The 19,538-nt window shown below is 38.0% G+C and overlaps 1 protein-coding gene across 1 annotated transcript in view; it reads left to right on the forward strand.

Moving 5' to 3' along the window:
• The window catches only part of KCNMB4 (potassium calcium-activated channel subfamily M regulatory beta subunit 4), a 60,247-nt gene that overhangs the window by 12,211 nt on the left and 28,498 nt on the right, over positions 1-19,538 (forward strand). Inside the window, exons 4-5 of the mRNA XM_047741534.1 lie at positions 9,752-9,841; positions 17,560-17,687. Coding sequence (XP_047597490.1) covers positions 9,752-9,841; positions 17,560-17,687 — 218 coding nt within the window. The remainder of the gene's footprint in view (positions 1-9,751; positions 9,842-17,559; positions 17,688-19,538) is intronic.

Below are 19,538 nucleotides of genomic sequence, written 5' to 3' on the forward strand. Positions count from 1 at the left end.
ATATACAGTAGAATTTGAGGCAAAAATTTGTTGCTAGGTAAAAAGGGACTTTTGTAATTATAAAAAATTTTAATTCAACATAATAGAACAATTAAATACTGGGATATACCTAAAAATATAGCCTCAAAATACTTTAAAAAAATAAAATAACTCAAAGGAGAAATACATGAATCTATCATGATAGAGATTTTAACACATCTCTGTTTGTGACTAATAAACAGTCAGGCAAAAGTAATATCAATACATATATAATAGATTTAAATAACGTTTAACAACAGACTTGGCTAACATATAGAGTAGTGTATCCAGTTGTAGCAAGGTGCACATTATTTTTTTTTAAGATTTTATTTATTTATTTGACAGAGATCACAAGTAGTCAGAGAGACAGGCAGAGAGGAGGAAGCAGGCTCCCCTCCGAGCAAAGAGCCTGACATGGGGCTTGATCCCAGGACCCCGGGATCATGACCCCAACCGAAGGCAGGCTTTAACCCACTGAGCCACCCATATGCCCCAAGGTGCACATTATTTTAAGGGCTCCTGTAATATTTATCAAAATTGATCATACCCTGGGTCATAAAGTAAGCCTCAACAAGAGTGATATAATAAAGATTATATCCTCAGTGAAATTAAACTAGCAATTGTTAAGTTTTACTGAAAGACATAGAAAATGTAGGAAGTTCACCAGGGAAAGAATGAAATTATGAATAAATGATGCTTGAACAATTAACTCTACATAAAAAGGAAAATGTGACACATACTTCACACTCATAAAAATCAGTTCCAAGTGGAAGAAAAACTAAATATGAAGAAGAAAACTAAAATTGTCAGGAGGTGCATGGGAAAATATCTTTGACGTACATTTGAGAAATATTTTCTGAAATGAGAGTAAAACAAATTATAAGAGGAAAAGATTGATACATTTGAACACATTAAAGTAACAATTTCTATAGGACTAAAATTATTATAAACGAAGTGTAAATAAAAGCCAAACTCTAGTAGAAAATAATGGCAAAACAAATAATAAACAATAAACAAAAATGAAAATGTCTACAAATCATTAAGACAACACATATTGTATATATATATGTATATATATGTATATATGGACATGTGTTATCTTAATGATAAATATATATGTATATATATATTTATATATACATGAGGAACTTCATTGCAAAATTGTGTGTAGTAGTGAAAAGTAGAAACAACCTAATTGAATTAATTAAGATATTGGCTGGAATGCTTTAACAGGAACCTAATCGCAATGATCTAAACAAAGCAGGGACTAGTTTTTTGTTTTTTGTTTTTTGTCTTTTTGCTTTTGTGAATATCTGAGCTTGTAGGCAATTCATGGGGCTTTGCCAGTTTAATGTGGAAGGTTTTCCAAAGACCCAGGTTCCTACCATCTTGTTGCTCTACCATTGCTTAACATGTTTTTTACTAATATGATCGTATCTGCCTTTCAGGCAGTAGGACAGGGGAAAAGAGAAAATAGAGGACAGGCAGCTTTTTTTTTTTTAAAGAATAACATATAATTCACATAAAATTATATTTGCCCTTTTACTAGGTACAATTTTTAGTATAGTCCCAAAATCATGCAATCATTGTCGCTGTCTAATTTCAAAATATTGTCATCGCTCCCCAAAGGAATCCCATACACATTAGTAACTCATTCCCCATTCTCCTAACTTGGTCATGATATATAAACCTTTTTCTATGTTCCTAGATTTGGTGTGCTAGCATTTTTTAAGGATTTTTGCTTCTGTAGTTATCAGGTATATTGGTCTGTAGTTTTTTTGTGATGTCTTTGTCTGATTTTGGTGTGGTAATAGAATTAGTTGGGAAGTGTTCTTTTTTCTATTGTTTGGAAGAGTTTGTGATTATATGACATGATCAAGCAGGATTTATTCCAAGAATGCAATGTTTGTTCAATGTACTAAAATCAATCAATGTAATACACCATATTAATAAAACAAAGGACAAAAATCTGATTATATAAGTATATGCAGAAAAAACATTTCACAAAATCCTCTTATGATTAAAAAAAATCAATAAAACTAGGAATAACAGAGAACTTCCTCAGCATGATAAAGAGCAACTACAAATAGCTAATATACTTAATGGTGAAAGACTGAAATCTTTCCGCCTAAGATCAGAAATAAGACAAGGATGTTTACTCTTCCCACTCCTGTTTGATGTTGGAGCTTCTACCCAGGACAGTTAATCAAGAAATGAAAAGATAGCCAGATTGGAAAGGAAGAAATAAACTACCTCTATTTACAAATCACTTGATCTTGCATAAAGAAACTCCTAAAGATCTACCAAAACAAAAACCTATCTATTAGATATAATAAATTCAGCAAGACTACAGAACACAAGGTCAAGGTACAAAAATCAATTGTATTTTTATATACTACCAATGAACAATCAAAAAATGAAATAAACATTCTATACTGTTATCAAAATAGTAAAATACTTAGGAATGTACTTCACAAAAGAGTATTTTTAACAAAAGAGTAAAAGATTTGTGCCCTGAAAGCTACAAAACACTATCAAGAGAAATTAAAGAAGACCTAAATAAATGAAAATGTATCCTTTGTGGGTTGGAAAACTTAATATTGTAAAGATGGCACACTCCCCAAATTGGTCTGCAGATCCATTAATATCCCTATTAGTTGGGTTTTTGTTTGCGGAAATTGACAAACCGATCCTAATATTCATATGGAGATTTAAGGGACTCAGGATAGCCAAAATTATCTTGAAAAAAGAGAACAATGGTGGAAGTGTCACACTTTATAATTTTAAAACTTACTGGAAAACTATAGTAATCAAGACTGTGTGGTACAAGGCATACCAATCTATGAAACAGAATTGAGAGTCCAGAGTAAATGAGCACATTTATGAGTAATTGATTTTTGGCAGTTCTGTCAAAAGCATTCAAAAGAGTAAGAACTGTCTTTCAACCAATAGTGCTGGAACAACTGTATGCATGCAGAAGGATGACATTGGACTCCTACCTCACACCATATACAAAAATTAAGTTAAAATGGATCATAAACCCAAATGTAACAGCTTAAACTATAAAGCTCTTAGAGGAAAACAGAAGTGTAAATCTTTATGACTTTGAATTAGGCAGTTTCTTAACTATGGCATGAAAAGCACAAGCAACCAAAGGAAAAATTGATGATTGGACTTAAATACAATTAAAAACTTGTGTTTCAGAAGATACCATCAAAAAAGTGAAAAGACAGCCACAGAATGAGGAAAAACATTTGCAAATCATTTATCTGATAAAGATTAAATATCCAGAATAAAGAACTTTTACAACTCAGCAATTAAAAAGGTGGATAAACCAACTGAAAGATAGGCAAAAGATATGAATAGATATTTTTCCAAAGAAAGTATACAAATAGCCAATCAGCACATAAAAATGTGTTCAGATGTGTACAGGGTGTCTTCTTGGGGTGATGAAAAACTTCTAAAACTTGTGGCGGTGATTGCACACTTCCGTGAATCTACTAAAAACCATTAAATTGTACATTCTATTTTTTTACATTTTTTAATTGTAAAATTCAAATTTTTGAAGGTTTTATTTATTTGAGAGAGAGAAAGTGAGCAAGAGAGAGAGAAAGAGAGCATGAGTTGGTGGGGAGGGGCAGAGGGAGAGGAAGAAGCTGACTCCCTGCTGAGTGGAAAGCCCAGAATGGGGCTCAATCCCAGGACACTGTGACTATGACTCAAGCCAAAGGCAGATGCTTAACCTACTGAGCCACCCAGGTGCCCCTGAATTGTACATTTTAAATGGATGAATGAAATGGTGTGTGAATTATATTACAGTAAAGCTGTTATCAGAAAAAAACGCTGAAAGGAGATTTGCTTTGCAAATTTTGACATTTCAAGTCATTCATAAAAACGGGTCTTACTTAGTAAATGATGTTAAAACTTCCCTATTATTTGGAAAAATATATATTTTAAAATATTAATTTTCCAAATGGAAAATACTCAGAAATTATTTGAAAAAAAGGTGTGATAAAAATAAGATACAAATTTAATTAAAATAAAACTACAATTTTGATGGAATAAAAATTTTGATGTATAAAAATAAACTGGGGAAGTAATAGATAAAATATAGGTAAATATTTACATAATTTTTAGGGGTATGCAAGCCTTTCTAAACATGACACCAAAGGCACAAATCATAAAGGAATGCACTGATTTGTTTAATGACAATGAGAAAAGCTTATATATGTTTAAAAAATTAAAATCTAAAGAAAGATGACAAACTTGAGAGAATATTTGCGCTGTGGTAGAGAAATGATTCAAAACCCAACATATGAAGAGCTCTTAGCCATAAATGGCCATCTCTTCAGTAGCACACTAGGCTTGATGATTAATTCTGTGTGCCAACTTGACTGGGTTAACAAATGCCCAGAGAACTAGTAAAATTTGATTTCTAGGTGCATCTGTGAGGTGTTTCTGGAAGAATTTAGCATTTGAATCAGTAATCTCAGTAAGGAAGAGCCATCCTCACCAATGCTAGTGAACATGATCCAAATTGTTGAGGGATTAAATAGAACAAAAAGGCAGAGAAAGGGCAAACTTGCCCTCTGCTGAGCTGGAACACAATATTGGTGTCCCTCTGACTGGGGGCCTTTACAATTGAACTGAATTATACCACCCGCTTTTCTGGGTCTCCATCTTGTGAGCAGCAAATTGTAGGATTTCCCTTATTGTTTGAGCCAATTCCTCATAATCAATCTCTTATATGTATACATGTATGCCGTTGGTTCTATTTTTCTGGGGAACCCCGACTGATACACAGGGTCAGAGCGTGAACAGGCAGTTTGGTGAAGAATTACAACTAAGCGGACACATGGAAAATGTGTATAATCTCACTAATATGCAAAGAAACTCCAATTGTAAATGTTTCCAGGTCAATTCTATGAAAATAGATAACTTTAATCCTATTTTATTTTATTTAAAAATTTTTTTTATTTTATTTAAATTCAATTAATTAACATATAGTGGATTAGTTTTAGAGGTAGAGTTCAGTGATTTCATCAGTTGTATATAATGCCCAATGCTCATTACATCACATGACCTGCTTAATGCCCATCACCCAGTAACCCCATCCCCCACCTCCTCCCCTTTAATACTATTTTAAAGTGTGCCAGAGCATGAGAAACAAGGAAAACTTCTGAATTTTTTTTTTATAAATTCAGGAATGCGTTGAAACAAACACCTGTGATAGAACACATGTTCAGATGAAAATTATGGGACTTTACTTAATATTTACACAAAATCCTAAGTGAGATAACAATGGTAATCATAATGATGGAAGCACCAGAGGCTTAAATTTTTATTTTTGCTTATTTATATTTTCTAAAATATTTTTTTGAACAGTGTCACATACCTTATTTTGTAAGTCTAAGACAGCACAAAAGTGATGAGGTCTTGTTTCTGCGGTTATAGATAATGGTTCTGTCATTGATGTGGGTCTAATTGCATAGACTTTCACAGATTGAGTTGATACAAATTACATATGTCTATATCCCAAACATACCACAAATTAAGTCAAAAGAGACAAAATGAGAAGGGAAATTGGTGATATGTGATAAAGATTAGCTTTTTTGCTATGTGAAGACTCTTAAACATTAGCAAGAAAATGACCATAACAGGAAGAGTTTGTGGATAGTCAGTTTGCAGGAAAGAAATACAAATAGTTTTTCAAATATAAAAAAAAAAATACCTCTATTTTACAATGCAAATTGGGGGCACCTGGGTGGTTAAGCATCTACCTTTGGCTCAGGTCATGATCCCAGGGTCCTTGGTTGGAGCCTGGAGTTGGGCTTCCTGCTAGTGGGGAGTCTGCTTCTCCCCCTCCCTCAGCCCCTTTGACTCCCTAATTCTCTCTCTCCCGCACCCACACTCTCTCTCAAATAAATAAAAATCTTTAAAAAATGCAAATTAAAACAAGAAGTCCCATATTTCACCTATCAGAAAGTTTAATTATACCAGATTACTTTTTATTTTTTTAAGGATATGAGGATAGGCACTCTTGTGAACTTCTAGCAGAAGTGCAGTTGATACAGTCTCTTTGGGACACAATAGTCATAAATTTTGAATGTATACATACTTTTATTTTTCCTGTTCTCACATATGTACGTACAGTTGCTTGTAAAAGGAATTTTGTTGCTCCTTTGGAACTTCAAAAGACTGGAAATACCTTTAATGTTTTTTAGTAGAGGACAAATTAATAATTCTTGCATATCCATATAGTAGCATTGAAAAAAGGATGAGCTAGATCTTTCTATGCAGTTATGAGAGTACCAAGGTATATTGTTAAATGAAAGAGAAAGAGAAGAGTGTACTCACATTCATGTTAAAATCAAATGTAGAAAACACCTGGAAGAATGTATAACTGTTAAGCATGTTTGCCTGGGGGTTTTACCTTGTGTATCTATTATGCTTTATTTTAGCAATTTGTTTAAAAGATTTTATTTATTAGAGAGTGACAGAGAGAGAGCATGCACAAACAGAGGGGAAGGACCATGGGGAGGGAGAAGCAGATTCTCTGCTGAGCAGGGAAGGGGGATGGGGGTTGATGCAGCTCAATCCCAGGACCCTGAGATCATGACCTGAGCTGAAGGCAGACGCTTAACTGACTGAGCCACCCAGGTGCTCCTACTTTATTTTTGAATCAAAGTAGTAGTATGACCTTGGAAGTTACTTAACCTCTCTGCCTCAGTTTTTTTATCTGTAAAATGAATTGTAATAGTATCTATCTTATTGGGTTGTCAGGATTAAATGAGTAATATGTGTGAAACACCTTGAATAACGGTCTCACATGTAGTAAACCTTTGATGAATATTCATTATTGTTATTATGAATGTAGTTTGACAAATCATATAATGCAATAATTTTATTGGGAAGAGGTACTTCTTTATTGAGATTCCTCTGTCTCAATCCATTTTGCAATGCAGAGACAGTATTTTATTGTCAGTGTAAATGTTTTTAGTTTATTTTTCTCTAATATTTATCTCTGTATTTCCAACTAGTAGGCTCTCTGATGTGTTTATTCAAGATACCATTTATCACACATAAGGGAATATGAGGATTTAGCTTTCTTACACCATCCCATTCCACCTCATTTTTCTGTTCTTCATCCTTCAAATATGGTTCTATCATAATTTTTGGCTAAACTAGTATTGAGCATTAACTTATTTTAACTATGTAATTTATTGTTCATTTCTATAAATGTTTATTTTCCTTGAGCTGATAAGTCATCCCCTTTTCATATATTCTTACTTTCCTATGCACCTTCCTCTTCCTTTTCCAAAATTTTCCCACAGAGTCATAAAACTACTTTGTACACTATTTTTCATATGACTATTCGTAACAGGTAGCCATTTAGCTCCACTTTTTTCTCTTTAAAGAAATCTCCTGGAATGCCCTTTCTAGACTCCTTCAGCCCACTACTGCCCTGAATTGAACTGGTTACACCTTAGGCCTGCTGTGTCTTCCCCATGTTGAGTGCTGTGTTCCCTTGACCCAGTGCCTTCCTATTTCTTGGTTTATACCTTTGTTTTGGTGGAGTACATCCTCAAGTAGCTTCCTGAGAAAGGATGCATGGGAAATACAGCTTTTAGGTTTTACATTTTGATCAGAGTTCTGTTTCTGAGAATTTAACCCTGTCTCATCCCTTTAATCAAAACTCAATTTTATTAGGCAGCATCCATAACTTAGTGTACCTCTGTACCTTCAACATCTTTCCTTAAGAGAGAAACAAACAACCGGAAGTTCTGCTCAAAGTGAGGCTCACTGAGCTCAGATTTTTTCCATCCATCCAAACTGGTCAAGAACCCACTAGTACACTTCAGGGTACTCCTGAGGGCATGTATATCCCAGTATTAGAAAAACCGACCTAGATTAACAACCGTTTATGCGGACAGGTTGGGAAAGGCGGTAGTATAAAAAGAGAAGGTGAACTGGGAGTGTGAACCATTTGCTTGTGACACTTACTTCCCAGGATGACTTGCTTCAGTCCTGTAAATGGCACCCTTCTGTTTTAGTGGGTCAAAAAGCCCGGAGTACAACAGTGGCATGGTAAGTTGATGTTCCATGCTTACATAACCTGACCCCCCTGGCACTCAGGACCAAATCCATGGTTTCTTAGAAAGAGAATATTTGCCAAAGAAAGCATGGGTTTGCCGTATGTTACTAGGGCTCTCGGTGGGCTCCATGTACCCCCCCCCCCAGTCTGGCACAGACCTCATATAACGGTTGGAGGCACTGGGCCAAAGAGGTGAATTGAGAGGGCTGGAGCCTGGAGCAGCTGGAGCAGGTTTTCCTGCTCTGGCTGCCATGGAAAGCAGTGGCGTTATGGTTCACTCAATAAAGGCTCAGAGTAGAAATCTCAAAAGTGGGTCTATGATTCTGCTAAAATATAAGGAAGTCCAAGCATTGTGACTCTTTCTAATTATTAAGGAGTGAAAGATGCAGAAACTTGTCTTTCACTTTGGAAGAGATATTTAGAAATTCCCTAGACCACTAGACTCCCAGAAGCATCACTGAGGTGGTAACCCCCATTCCCCCAAATTTCCCACTCACTGGCACACCTGTGTTTACCAAAGAATCTAGGGCACTTTGTACTCCCTGCTTCCAGGTGCAGTAATCAGCATGATATCATCAATGTACACTGTAATGTTCTGTGGGATAGAGGGAGTCTAGGTCCCCGTGGAGTAGAGCGTAACAGCCAGAGAGAGTTGAGGTAGTGCTGAGTGAGACAGTCCTGAATAAGACTGGAGAGTTTGCACCCTCTCAGCCAGGTAAAAACAGCCTCTGATTCACTTTTTCCACAAAGATGGAGAGAAAAAAATTTGCCATAGAATAGTTTCCAGAGGTAAGTGTCTTTGCTCCAATAAACAGATGATCTGAAATGGCCACCATGGTTTTATCTAACCATACAGCCATTCTCCAAGACTTGTCAACCCTCTTCAGGAGCCAAATAGGCAAGTTAACTAGGGACATGATAGGAATCCCACTCCTGTAATCTCTCTGTCTTCCTAGGGTGGCAATACTGGTCTGTTGGTTTACTGTTTGGGAACGAGCAGGTAGTGTCAGACTCATCCATCGAAAAAGCTTCTGTCTGTGAGTAAGGGGGTCAAGGGAGGTACTGAGGACTGATGTTAAGTACCATGTGTTGCATCTATACCTTCGGGATCTATAGGAACAACCACATGGAATCTCTGGGCCCATCATAATGCCAGCTTGGGCCAAAGCTCCATTTTTCTCCTGATGCTATGAGCCCCCTTTGTGAGCACAGTCATACCTCGGGCCCTCAGGGTTAAAGGTTAGCACAGAGCCAGCGTCCAGTAATACTCTAAATGTCTGCCCCTTCTAGACAAGCCAAAAACAGACTGTTAACTATAGAGGACAAACGATGGTTGCCAGAGGAGAGGTGAGTGTGGGGTGGATGAAATAGGTGAAGAAAATTAAGAGAACGAGTAACGTATAGAATTGTTGCATCACTGTATTGTACACCTGAAACTCCTCTAACACTGTATGTTAACTATATGGAGTTAAAATTTTAAAAGGTGAAATAAATGTCTGCCCTTTTGCCCCTACCCAGCTGCTCTGGTAAATGTCTGCATGTTCTCTGGGGAAAGGTTAGAAGATTTTGAGTAGGTGCTACTTCAGGCACTACTAAGGGGTCTGTCCCCAAGGATGACCAGCCTCCTCTTTGTTCAAGGAGCTTTGGCCTGGGGACTGGATGAGGAGCCCTCTCTTATGTCACAGTGTCTCATTGGACTACATTTCATCAGACCTCAGGTTTTTTCAGGTATGTAGTTCAAGGAGAACCTTAAAAGGTGTTCATCTTTTTAGTCCCAGGTGCCCTATGATCTGTTAGCCACTGCCAAGTACGCCTGTGGATTAAATATTTTTATTATGCTCACAAATTCTGTGGGCCAGAAATTCAGACAGGGCACAAAGGGGACAGCTTATCTCTGCTCCATGGTGTCTGGTCCCCGGCCTGAGGCTGGAATCATTTGAAGGCTCACTTACTTACCTATTGATGCTGGCTTTTGGCTGGGGGTCTGGGATCCTCTCCACATGGGCCTTTCTATGTGATCGCTTTGCATGGGGCAGTTTTGGCTTCCTCGTGGAATAGTGTCCAGATTCCAGGGGTGGGCACTCCCAAGAGACAGTTGCAGGCAGAAGCTATGCCACCTTTTATGATTTAGCCGTGGCTGTCACACAGGATCACAGGCTCATCCATGTTCTAGGGAAGGAAAGATAAAGCTGCACCCCGAATAGAAGGGTGTCAATGTCACATCGTAAGAGCCTGTGAAATGGGATAAGTATTTGTGCAGCCATCTTTGGAAAACACATCCTGCCCCAAGTAGGAAACATCACGTTTTTATCACCATCATCTCTCAGTCCTGGTCCTCAGGGACTTAGCATGGATAGGGCTTGTTGGTCTCCATGCAGAAGTGATGGCTGTAATATTTCATTAAATATACATACACACATTGAAATTTGTGTGCAGTATACAATACAGTACGCAAATAATGCCATCAATGAGACATTATCTGAATGCGTGCATGAACACTTAAGAAACTTTTATTTCAGTATTCTATATGGTTGTGAGGATTGGTCCTCCCCTCAAAGATTTTGAATTAGGATCACACACCATGGAACCAATTTTTACATGTACTATCATTCTTGTTATAAATATAACTATTGAGCTTTTTCCAGGTTAAACTTCTTGTTTTGGTTTAACTTTTTCTATTTAGATTCGCTCTCTGTTTTTTAGTAAAGACACTGTATTTTTATTTTCTAATGCTAATGCTGAATGAACTATTTTCTCTTGAAAGTAGAATGTCATTTGAAACTTTTCTCAGTTTTAATAGAATCACCAACCTGAACAGTCTGCTCGAATCCAGAAGTTAAATGAATATTACTAAATTACAGAATGCAGATAGTATCAACGCATGACAATAAATTCTAACTAAAAGAGCATTGGTGGGTGGGTGGAAATACTATGCAGAAGGTAGTGAGCAGTTTTTCATTGAAGCATTTAAGGAGAGAGGAACAATTCTTCAGTGAGTAGTAGTTCAGATAATTGGGCATTTTTCAACACCATCCCCCATGCCCCTTATCCTCCAAGCACATTAGATGACTCAGTCTTTCTGGGACATTTATACAGACAAAGTCATTGCACATTCCATTTCTTCTTTTTGGAATGTCACCTTCCCAAGACATTCTCTGAGAAGCAAACTCCTGGTCAAACTTAAAGACACAAATCAAAAAACATCTCTTCTGGGAAGCTTCTCTCATACCTCCAAAGCCCCAAATCTTCACTTCCTCTTCTGTAATCACAAAGCACTTTGTGAATAAGCTACTACTACTACATTACATGCTCCTGGGAAGGGAGGGGAGAGACAAGAAAAGGGTGAGTAATATCTAATCTTTGTACTCTGTCCAGTACTCAGCAATCAAGAATGGCTCGTTGCATAAATTATCAGTTCTAAAAAGTTATTATTCCAAGGGAAAGGAAAGCTGTTAAAAATACAGATTCCTGGTCTTACTGAATCAGACCCTCAGGAGGGTAGATCTTTTTGATGAACGACCCAAGTGGTCAGTGGGACAGACTTTGACGAACACTGTTCTAAGGTGGGCACCACACTGGACCTGCCCAGCCGATTCTGTCCGAAGAGCTTATTTTAGCTTCTCCTGTTCTTAGCTAGCCTTGCTTTTGATATTTTCTAAGCCATTTGTTTGATCTTCAAGTTCTTTCACAAGATTATTTTAATTTAGTTTTCAGATATAGATACACATTCTGGAGCCCCGCCCTAGAATTAAATTTTTTTTAGATGACATATAATTTCATATGTGTTTGTTAAATTAACTTACATTCATAAGGTGCGTGTGTGTTCACAAGTAATGAAGTTGAGGCCTATGAAACAATATGGAGTTTATTAATGGCTCAGTTACAGTTTTTATTCCGTAGTGTTTTCCTAATTATATGTTTATATTGTCAAAAATGTCATTAAAGTTACAAATCATAGCTGACATATCTTACAGATATTACAGAAAATGGGGATTATAGTATAAAATACAATTAGACCTATGTTGTGATACATAATATTTTCATTAGTTATTTTTGGGTTTTAAAAAAATTTTTAAGTAATCTCTCCACCCAATGTGGGGCTCAAACTTACCATCCCAAGATCAAGAGTCGCATGCTCTACTGACTAAGCCAGCCAGGCACACCAAGAATTCATTTTCTAACTAAGTTTACTTTGGAAATTATTTAATCAGCTAAACCCATTCTAGTGTTAAGTCTTTCAATACTATCCTCCCTAACCAAATAAAGTCAGTAAAGAAACTGGAGGAAAAAAGCAGTTTCTCCATTTCTGTTTCTTAGATAATGCCTAACATAGAACTTGCTCCCCAATGTATAAATGAGCCACGTGTTTTGTGCAATTGTTTTTTAAATGACTCAGTAAAGGAAGAAAGTGATTTCTGCCTACTCTGCCCACATGATTGAAATACAATCCTCAAGACACAAAAGAACACACTCAAGAGGGTACTATTAAAATATAAATCCATTGTGATAGGCTGAAAAGAATGATATTATAAATCCTGATAATTCCTAAAATAAGATAATGGAAAAATAAGTCATAATAAGTACATAATCAAATATTCCACGTCAAACGATGATAGCATCTTCCCTTAGAAACTCACAGAAGTCTTAGCCCACTCTATTCTTCCAACTTGGTTCATGAATTCAAAAGTCAAAAAAATTTTTTCTACCAGGAAAGCAAATATTTTTATCACATTCCTCTTGTTCTCTTGACTTTTTAAAGAAAGTGATTTCATGAAAGTTTAGGCAGCAAGTGACACAGACAGTAGCGAAGGTTATTTGGGTGATAATGATATTAAAAATTGGGAAATGCTGCCTTTGCAAGTGAAAAACAAAAAAGGTCAGAATCTTATGAAGAAGTTTCTCCAAAGGAACACTCATTGTCCTCTGTGACCAAAGACATTGTGTCTATAAATTCACCTAAGTGAAATTACATCGATGGCACCAGACACCAAGCCTGGAGCCAAACTGAGACAAGAGGGAACAAATGAAGACTCACAATGCATTTCTCTGAGGAAAACAAAGCATTACCACAGAATGCCTCAGCGCGTCCGTCTAGGAGGGCGGCACCAACTCCATTCCCAAAGAATCATTACTCTGGTTCTCTAAGCAAGGGATGCAGAGATCAGGGCATCTCCCTTACTCCCAAAGCAGGCAGCTTCAAAGACAGACAACTGGGAAGCCCTAAAGATAGAGACTTGGGGGCTGTGTGGGGCAGTGGTTAAGAAGACCCTGCTGTCTGAATCCCAACTTTTCCATTTGCCATTGTAACAGAGGGAAAGTTTTCTTAAACCTCAGCCCCTTGATTTCCTCATCTGTAAAACATAGGTGATTATACCATTTGCTGATTTGGATTAAATGAGATTTGGATTCATGAGATGCTTCACATATAATCAGTAAATGTTAGCCACGACGACAATAAGGGATGCTGCTGATACGGTGTATATTATCGTTTGTGCCCCTCCCCCAAAGAGAGAGTTATAGTAGAGCTATGCTATGCTAGAGCCTGGAAACCTATCCGGTTTGCACAGCTGAGAGAGGAAAGGAGTCTTTGACTAAATTTCTGAAACATTTCTTTTTCCTAGAACACTACTTTGAATTGGTATTTATTACTTATTTTAAAATTCTTAACAATCTATAATGCTTTGCCGAGTTGAGAAGGAATCTTGGGAGAATCTAAGTTAGCCTCCACAGAAATTTTAAAGACAAACTAATCGGAGAGTCAAGATACAAGAAAATGAACAACAATGATTTCTAAGAACATAAGGTTTAGCCTTTAAACAATTTTCCTTCTAAGGTGATGTGAGCTTTAAAAGTTACTAGAGGATCATAAGCTCATCATTTAATCTATAATACTCTTGGAAAGAATATAGTCCATGAAAAAAAAAGTTGAATTTTGGATCAAAGGCAATTTTTCCTAACGTAAAAAGACTTTGCTTCTAAAAACCCATCCACACTACCTCATAGTATCCTAAAGGCGAGGAACGTTTCTTTTTTGCCCACGTGAAACCACAACGTACTTAATACAGACTCTACTCACTCAGTGAAGGTTTTCGTCTGACCTTTCCAGAAACACGTGGACGTGACTCTCCTGGTCAAATCATAGAGCTGTCATTTGGTGGAGATACTTCTTTTAAACCTATTCCCCGGGTTTAAACCCACTTTTATTTAGAAAACTAAATAGCAAAGAATTCAAACTGAGCTAACCTCAAAATTTAAAAATCTGCCTTACTTCCGTTTGATTGTCAGTTGTTATTCCCTCAAATGTTCAGTGTACCTCTCGTGTCGGGTATAGCCGTTGCAAAAAAAAAGGCTCCGATGGACTTTTAAGGATTCACACATCCTTCGAAGAACACAATCAGGGGGTACCTACTCTCACTTTATAAACTAATTGGCCATGATGCCGGAGGAAGAATGTTTTAATAGAAGGAAAGGAACTGTCCAGCACATTATAGCACACAAACAAGAAAAAAAAAAATCAGACGCCCCTTATGAACACTAAGCTAATGCCAAGGATAGGTCTCTAAGAAAGGGCCTACCGCACTTGTCCTTTTTGGGGGCTGGAACGGTGGCTCTGTCAGGCTGCCCAACCTCTTCCCCGGTGAGCAGGATCTTTTCTGGGAAAAATATTACAACAGTGTTTGTAGTCCTGCCTTCTGCTGGGTCCTTTCTTGGTGTACCTCCAAGAAGAGAATCAAAGAAATGTAGAGCTAGAAATTATTTTGGAGAGTTTACAGATCAGAAGAAATGAAATCCAGAAAAAGGAAGTAATTTACTCAAGTCCACACACCCAACAAATAGTAGGACTGGAGCTGGATCTAATGGCCTCTATTGCTTCTAAGCCCAGCTGCTGCTTTGGAAGATCTCAGAATTCAGAATCTCCCAGAAAAGTTTAGCTTTATATATATTATAGTGTTATTAATAGAACATTAACTAGATACGCAGAGGGCAAATAGGCAGTGATCCAATCATCCAACTAAGATTTGCGTAAGGTGTTGTAAATTTGTTACATATAATAGAAAACAACCAAATTTACTAAAAGTTAAAATATTTTTGTGTTAAGAGAAATGTTTACCTGCTGTGAAAATAGCTTCATCATCTTGAATTTAAAAATGTATATAAGTGTGATATTATTTATTCTACCGACATTTTTGAAATTTCACTATTACCAGGCATAGTCCTAAGTGTGAAGATGCAGTGGGGAAAAAAGAAAGAAAAGAAAAGAGGAAAGAGCTTTGTTCCAACTTGCCGATGAATTGAGGAGGCTGATGTCAAACAGACTAACCAGTGTGATAGTGGGAAGTGGGATTACAGCTGTGCCTGCATGGGGTGTGATGCCTATGGCGGGACAACGGAAGAGGGGCTTAACTGTGGAGAAGGAAAGAGAAGGTTTCCCCAAACAGATGCACCAGAGCTGCATCTGGAAAGAAGGGAACTAAAAGAAAATGCATTGAAAGAAGAGAGAGAACGGGTGCCTGGGTGGCTCAGTGGGTTAAGCCTCAGCCTTCGGCTCTGGTCATGATCTCAGGGTCCTAGGATCGAGCCCTGCATTGGGCTCTCTGCTCAGCGGGGAGCCTGCTTCCCCCTCGCCTCCTGCCTGCCTCTCTGCCTACTTGTGAGCTCTCTCTCTCTCTCTGTGTCAAATAAATAAAATCTTAAAAAAAAAATTAAAAAGAAGAGAGAGAACCATGAACCAGCCAGTAGTTGTGATGGCATGTGGCAGATCTGGGAACTATGTACTTCTTCTTTTTGAAGATTTTATTTGTTTGTTTATCAGAGAGACAGCACAGCACGGGGAGCGGCAGGCAGAGGGAGAGATGCAAGTCTCCATCTCAGGACCCGGGGTCAGGACCTGAGCCAAAGTCAGATGCTTAACTGACTGTGCCACCCAGGTGTCCTGGGACTATGTACTTCTAAATGGCGAAGTCCCAGGCAGGGGAGGGCAGATGCTGAAGAGGACTGTACATCATGCTAAAAAGTTAGTGTTTTACCAGAAAATAATAGGAAGGTGTTAACAAGTTATATGCTCTAAAATAGTGCAAATCAAATTATACTGTGAAGGGGCACCTGGGCGGCTCAGTTGGTCCCAGGTTCCTGGGATGGAATCCTGCCTCAGGCTCCCTGCTGAGGCTCCCTCCTTTTCCCTCTCCCTCCCACTCCCACTGCTTGTGCTCTCTCTCTCTCTGTCAAATAAACGAATAAAATCTTTTTTAAAAAATTATACTATGAAGTGAAAGTTCTTTTTATTTTTTTCCCTACTCCTTAACATCGGAAACTTTCCTAGAACATCTGGGAGTCGAATGGGATAAAATCACCAGCATCTAGTTGGAGAGTTGACAGAAACCTCAGTTTCCTCATCTGTAAATTGGAGATCATTTTAAGGTTGTTGTAAGAAGCACACAGGTAAAGCCCATGAAGCGTTTATTGTAGTGTCGGGCATATTGTAAACATTCAATAACGGTAAATTGGCACCATCTTTATTGTGATCATCATTGTAAAAACTGAATCAGAGGGGCGCCTGGCTGGCTCGGTTGATGGAGCGTCTGCCTCTTGATCTCAGGGTCATGAGTGTGAGCCCCACATTGGGTGAGGAGATTACTTAAAAAAAAAAAAAAAAATCTTAAAAAAAAAAAAAAAAACACCAAAAAACCTGAATCGGAGAAATTGGATTAGAATGTTAAGGGTTAAATTTAACATCTAGAGTTGAGAATAATTTTCCAAATATCCTGATTCTGTATTGCTTACAGTAATTGGACCCCTTCAGAGAGAACTACTTTGTTAGAGTCAGAGCCAGGAAAAGGCATCAGTTAGCAAAATGCATTGATTATGTACTTCTGAGGAAATTTTCTGCTGATTTTATTGTTCAAGAGAATGTAAGAAAAGAAAACTTGAGTTTCAGCAGTTGCGAGCAGTATCTGAGGAGAGCTGTGTGCTTGATTTGGTAGTTAGAGTTGGAAGAGGAAAATATCAAGGTCCATAGTTAGCAACTGCAGATAAAACCCAACTTTCTTTTTTTCTTCTTTCCTTCCTTCCTTCCTTCCTCTCTCTTTCTTCATCCCTCCTTCCCTCCCTACTTTCCTTCCTTCCTTCCCTCTATTGATTCACAGGCCCACAATAAAGAGAGTACATCATGCTTTTAATTTGCCATTAGATTGTAACTGTTTATAATCTATCCTCCTATTGTAATGACTAAAAATTATTTTTTGCAACATTTAATTGGAATATTTTCTATAATTGCTCCAAATTGGAAATTTGAAATATAGTTCAATGATTTCAGTTTGGCTCTATTAAAGATTAAGTAGGTCAGAATTACATTTATTATATGCATAATATCATCTCCCTATAAAAAAGGACCATATTTCAATATTCTGCAAAATAATAGGTTTATTTTCTGTGTTCTGTTTTGCTAGTGCTCCTATATTCCTCCCTGTAAGAGAGAAAATCAGAAGAACTTGGAAAGTGTCATGAATTGGCAACAGTACTGGAAAGATGAGATTGGTTCCCAGCCATTTACTTGCTATTTTAATCAATTTCAAAGGTAAGCCAGTATTTGCTTGTGCATATTAAAGTTGCTTGTAGCCTTTGTAGTTAATTACAAAATAAATCGTAGATTGTGCTCACTTGACAAAATATCTGACATGGGGGTAGACTCAACTCTTTCTTTGCGTGGAGTTAGGGAAGCCATTTTACAGGCTGGGAGGCAGGTGAAGAATATGGGGGACAAAAAGAGAACCTCTATCATGGTGCTACCCTTTGGAGAGATTAAGAAAGTGCTTTCAGAGGGGAACATCAGATACAAGTAGCACTTGCTCTCTGAGAATTACAAATTGGATACACATAAACGGAACAACGTGTTGATTCGTGAGCATTTGGGACTGCATGAAATCTTATCTTCCCTTTTCCTTTCTATTCTGATGATTTATCAAGAAAATGAGTTCACAGTGTTAAAACTTAACTTGACTTAGAGCTCAAGTTAGGCCCTATAACCACGGCTCACTGGACTAGAACACTGCAGTACCCATCCAGGTTCCTCATACTAATTTCTTTATTAAGCATTTATTGAGTATTCACAACTCCTTGCCGTACTCTCCGCTTAGATGTTCCAGTTCCATTAAACCTTCTTTTCCTCCCCTGTCCCCTCTTAGTGAAGCACACTACCATCCCTTCGTTTACCTAGTCCAGAGAACCGTAACTACTAGTTCACGTTTCTCCTTTACACACTGCAACTTGTATTTGCCATCACGCTGATTTCACGCTGATTTTACCTCCATAATGACTCTTCTCTGCCTTCCCCCTACCTCTGTCTTAAGTCACATCCACATGATTTCTCGACTCTGAACACAAGTGTTCCAAACAGTCCTTCTACCTCCAACCTGCCCCCAGGCCAACCCCATGGTTGACGCTACCGCCAAGTTGATCCTCCTAAAATATGAATTTAATCAGGTTACTCCTCACAGTTTTCAGAGTAGAGTCCGCACATCTTGGCATGGCCTAACCATCAGGTGCCTCTTGCTGCATAACAAACCACCCCAAATCAAGTGGCTTACTACAACAGTGATTCATTATTTCTTATAATTCTGTGGGTTGGTTTGGAGATTTACGCGCAGTCAGAGGATGGCGGGATTAGCTGTGTGGGCCAGGATGGCCTCTCCCGCTCAGCACTTGGTACTGGTGTGGCCAAAGGGCCTCAGTTCTTTTCCACTAGCCTCTCATCCTTCATTAGGCTAGATCGCCTTCTTTACAATATGGTAGCCGCAGGGCAGCATTTCAAGTGAGCCAGGCCTTGGTTCTGGAATTTACATAACATCACTTTAGATACATTCCCCTGGTCAAAGCAAGTCACAAAGCCAGCCAGATTCATGCGGCGTGAAAACCAACTCTGCTTCTTAAGAGAAGAAGTGGCAAAGGTCTTGTGGCCATATTTAACCTGCCACAGCATACAAGGCTCCTTGGGTTCTCACCCCCCGACTCCCATTTTTCCAGCCTCAGCTTTATGCCCATACTCTTTGCAGTAGCCACTCTGAACTATGTGCGGTTGTATAATATCTTATGTGTTTGTATCCATGCCTCTTTATTTGCTTCTCCTGCTTCTTGGCTGCCTTGATGAAGACTCTTCATAGACATCCCCTTTGCTGGACTGTTTTGCTGTTTTTCTTGATCTCCAAGTTTGGTTTAGTTGTATATTATTTAGGATGCCATCTGTTGCATGTAAACGGAAAACTGACTCAAAGTATCACGAGGAATTAGGACATTTATTATTGTATACATTAAGAAATGCACAGGTAGACCAACATTAGGGTTGTTTGATGCAGTAGCCTAACAGTGTCATTAAGAAGCCAGGCCCTTTCTGGATCTCAGTTCTGCCTCCGATCCACTCATGGTTACCGTA

Source organism: Lutra lutra, chromosome 8, assembly GCF_902655055.1.
Source record: "Lutra lutra chromosome 8, mLutLut1.2, whole genome shotgun sequence".
Lineage (NCBI taxonomy): Eukaryota > Metazoa > Chordata > Mammalia > Carnivora > Mustelidae > Lutra > Lutra lutra.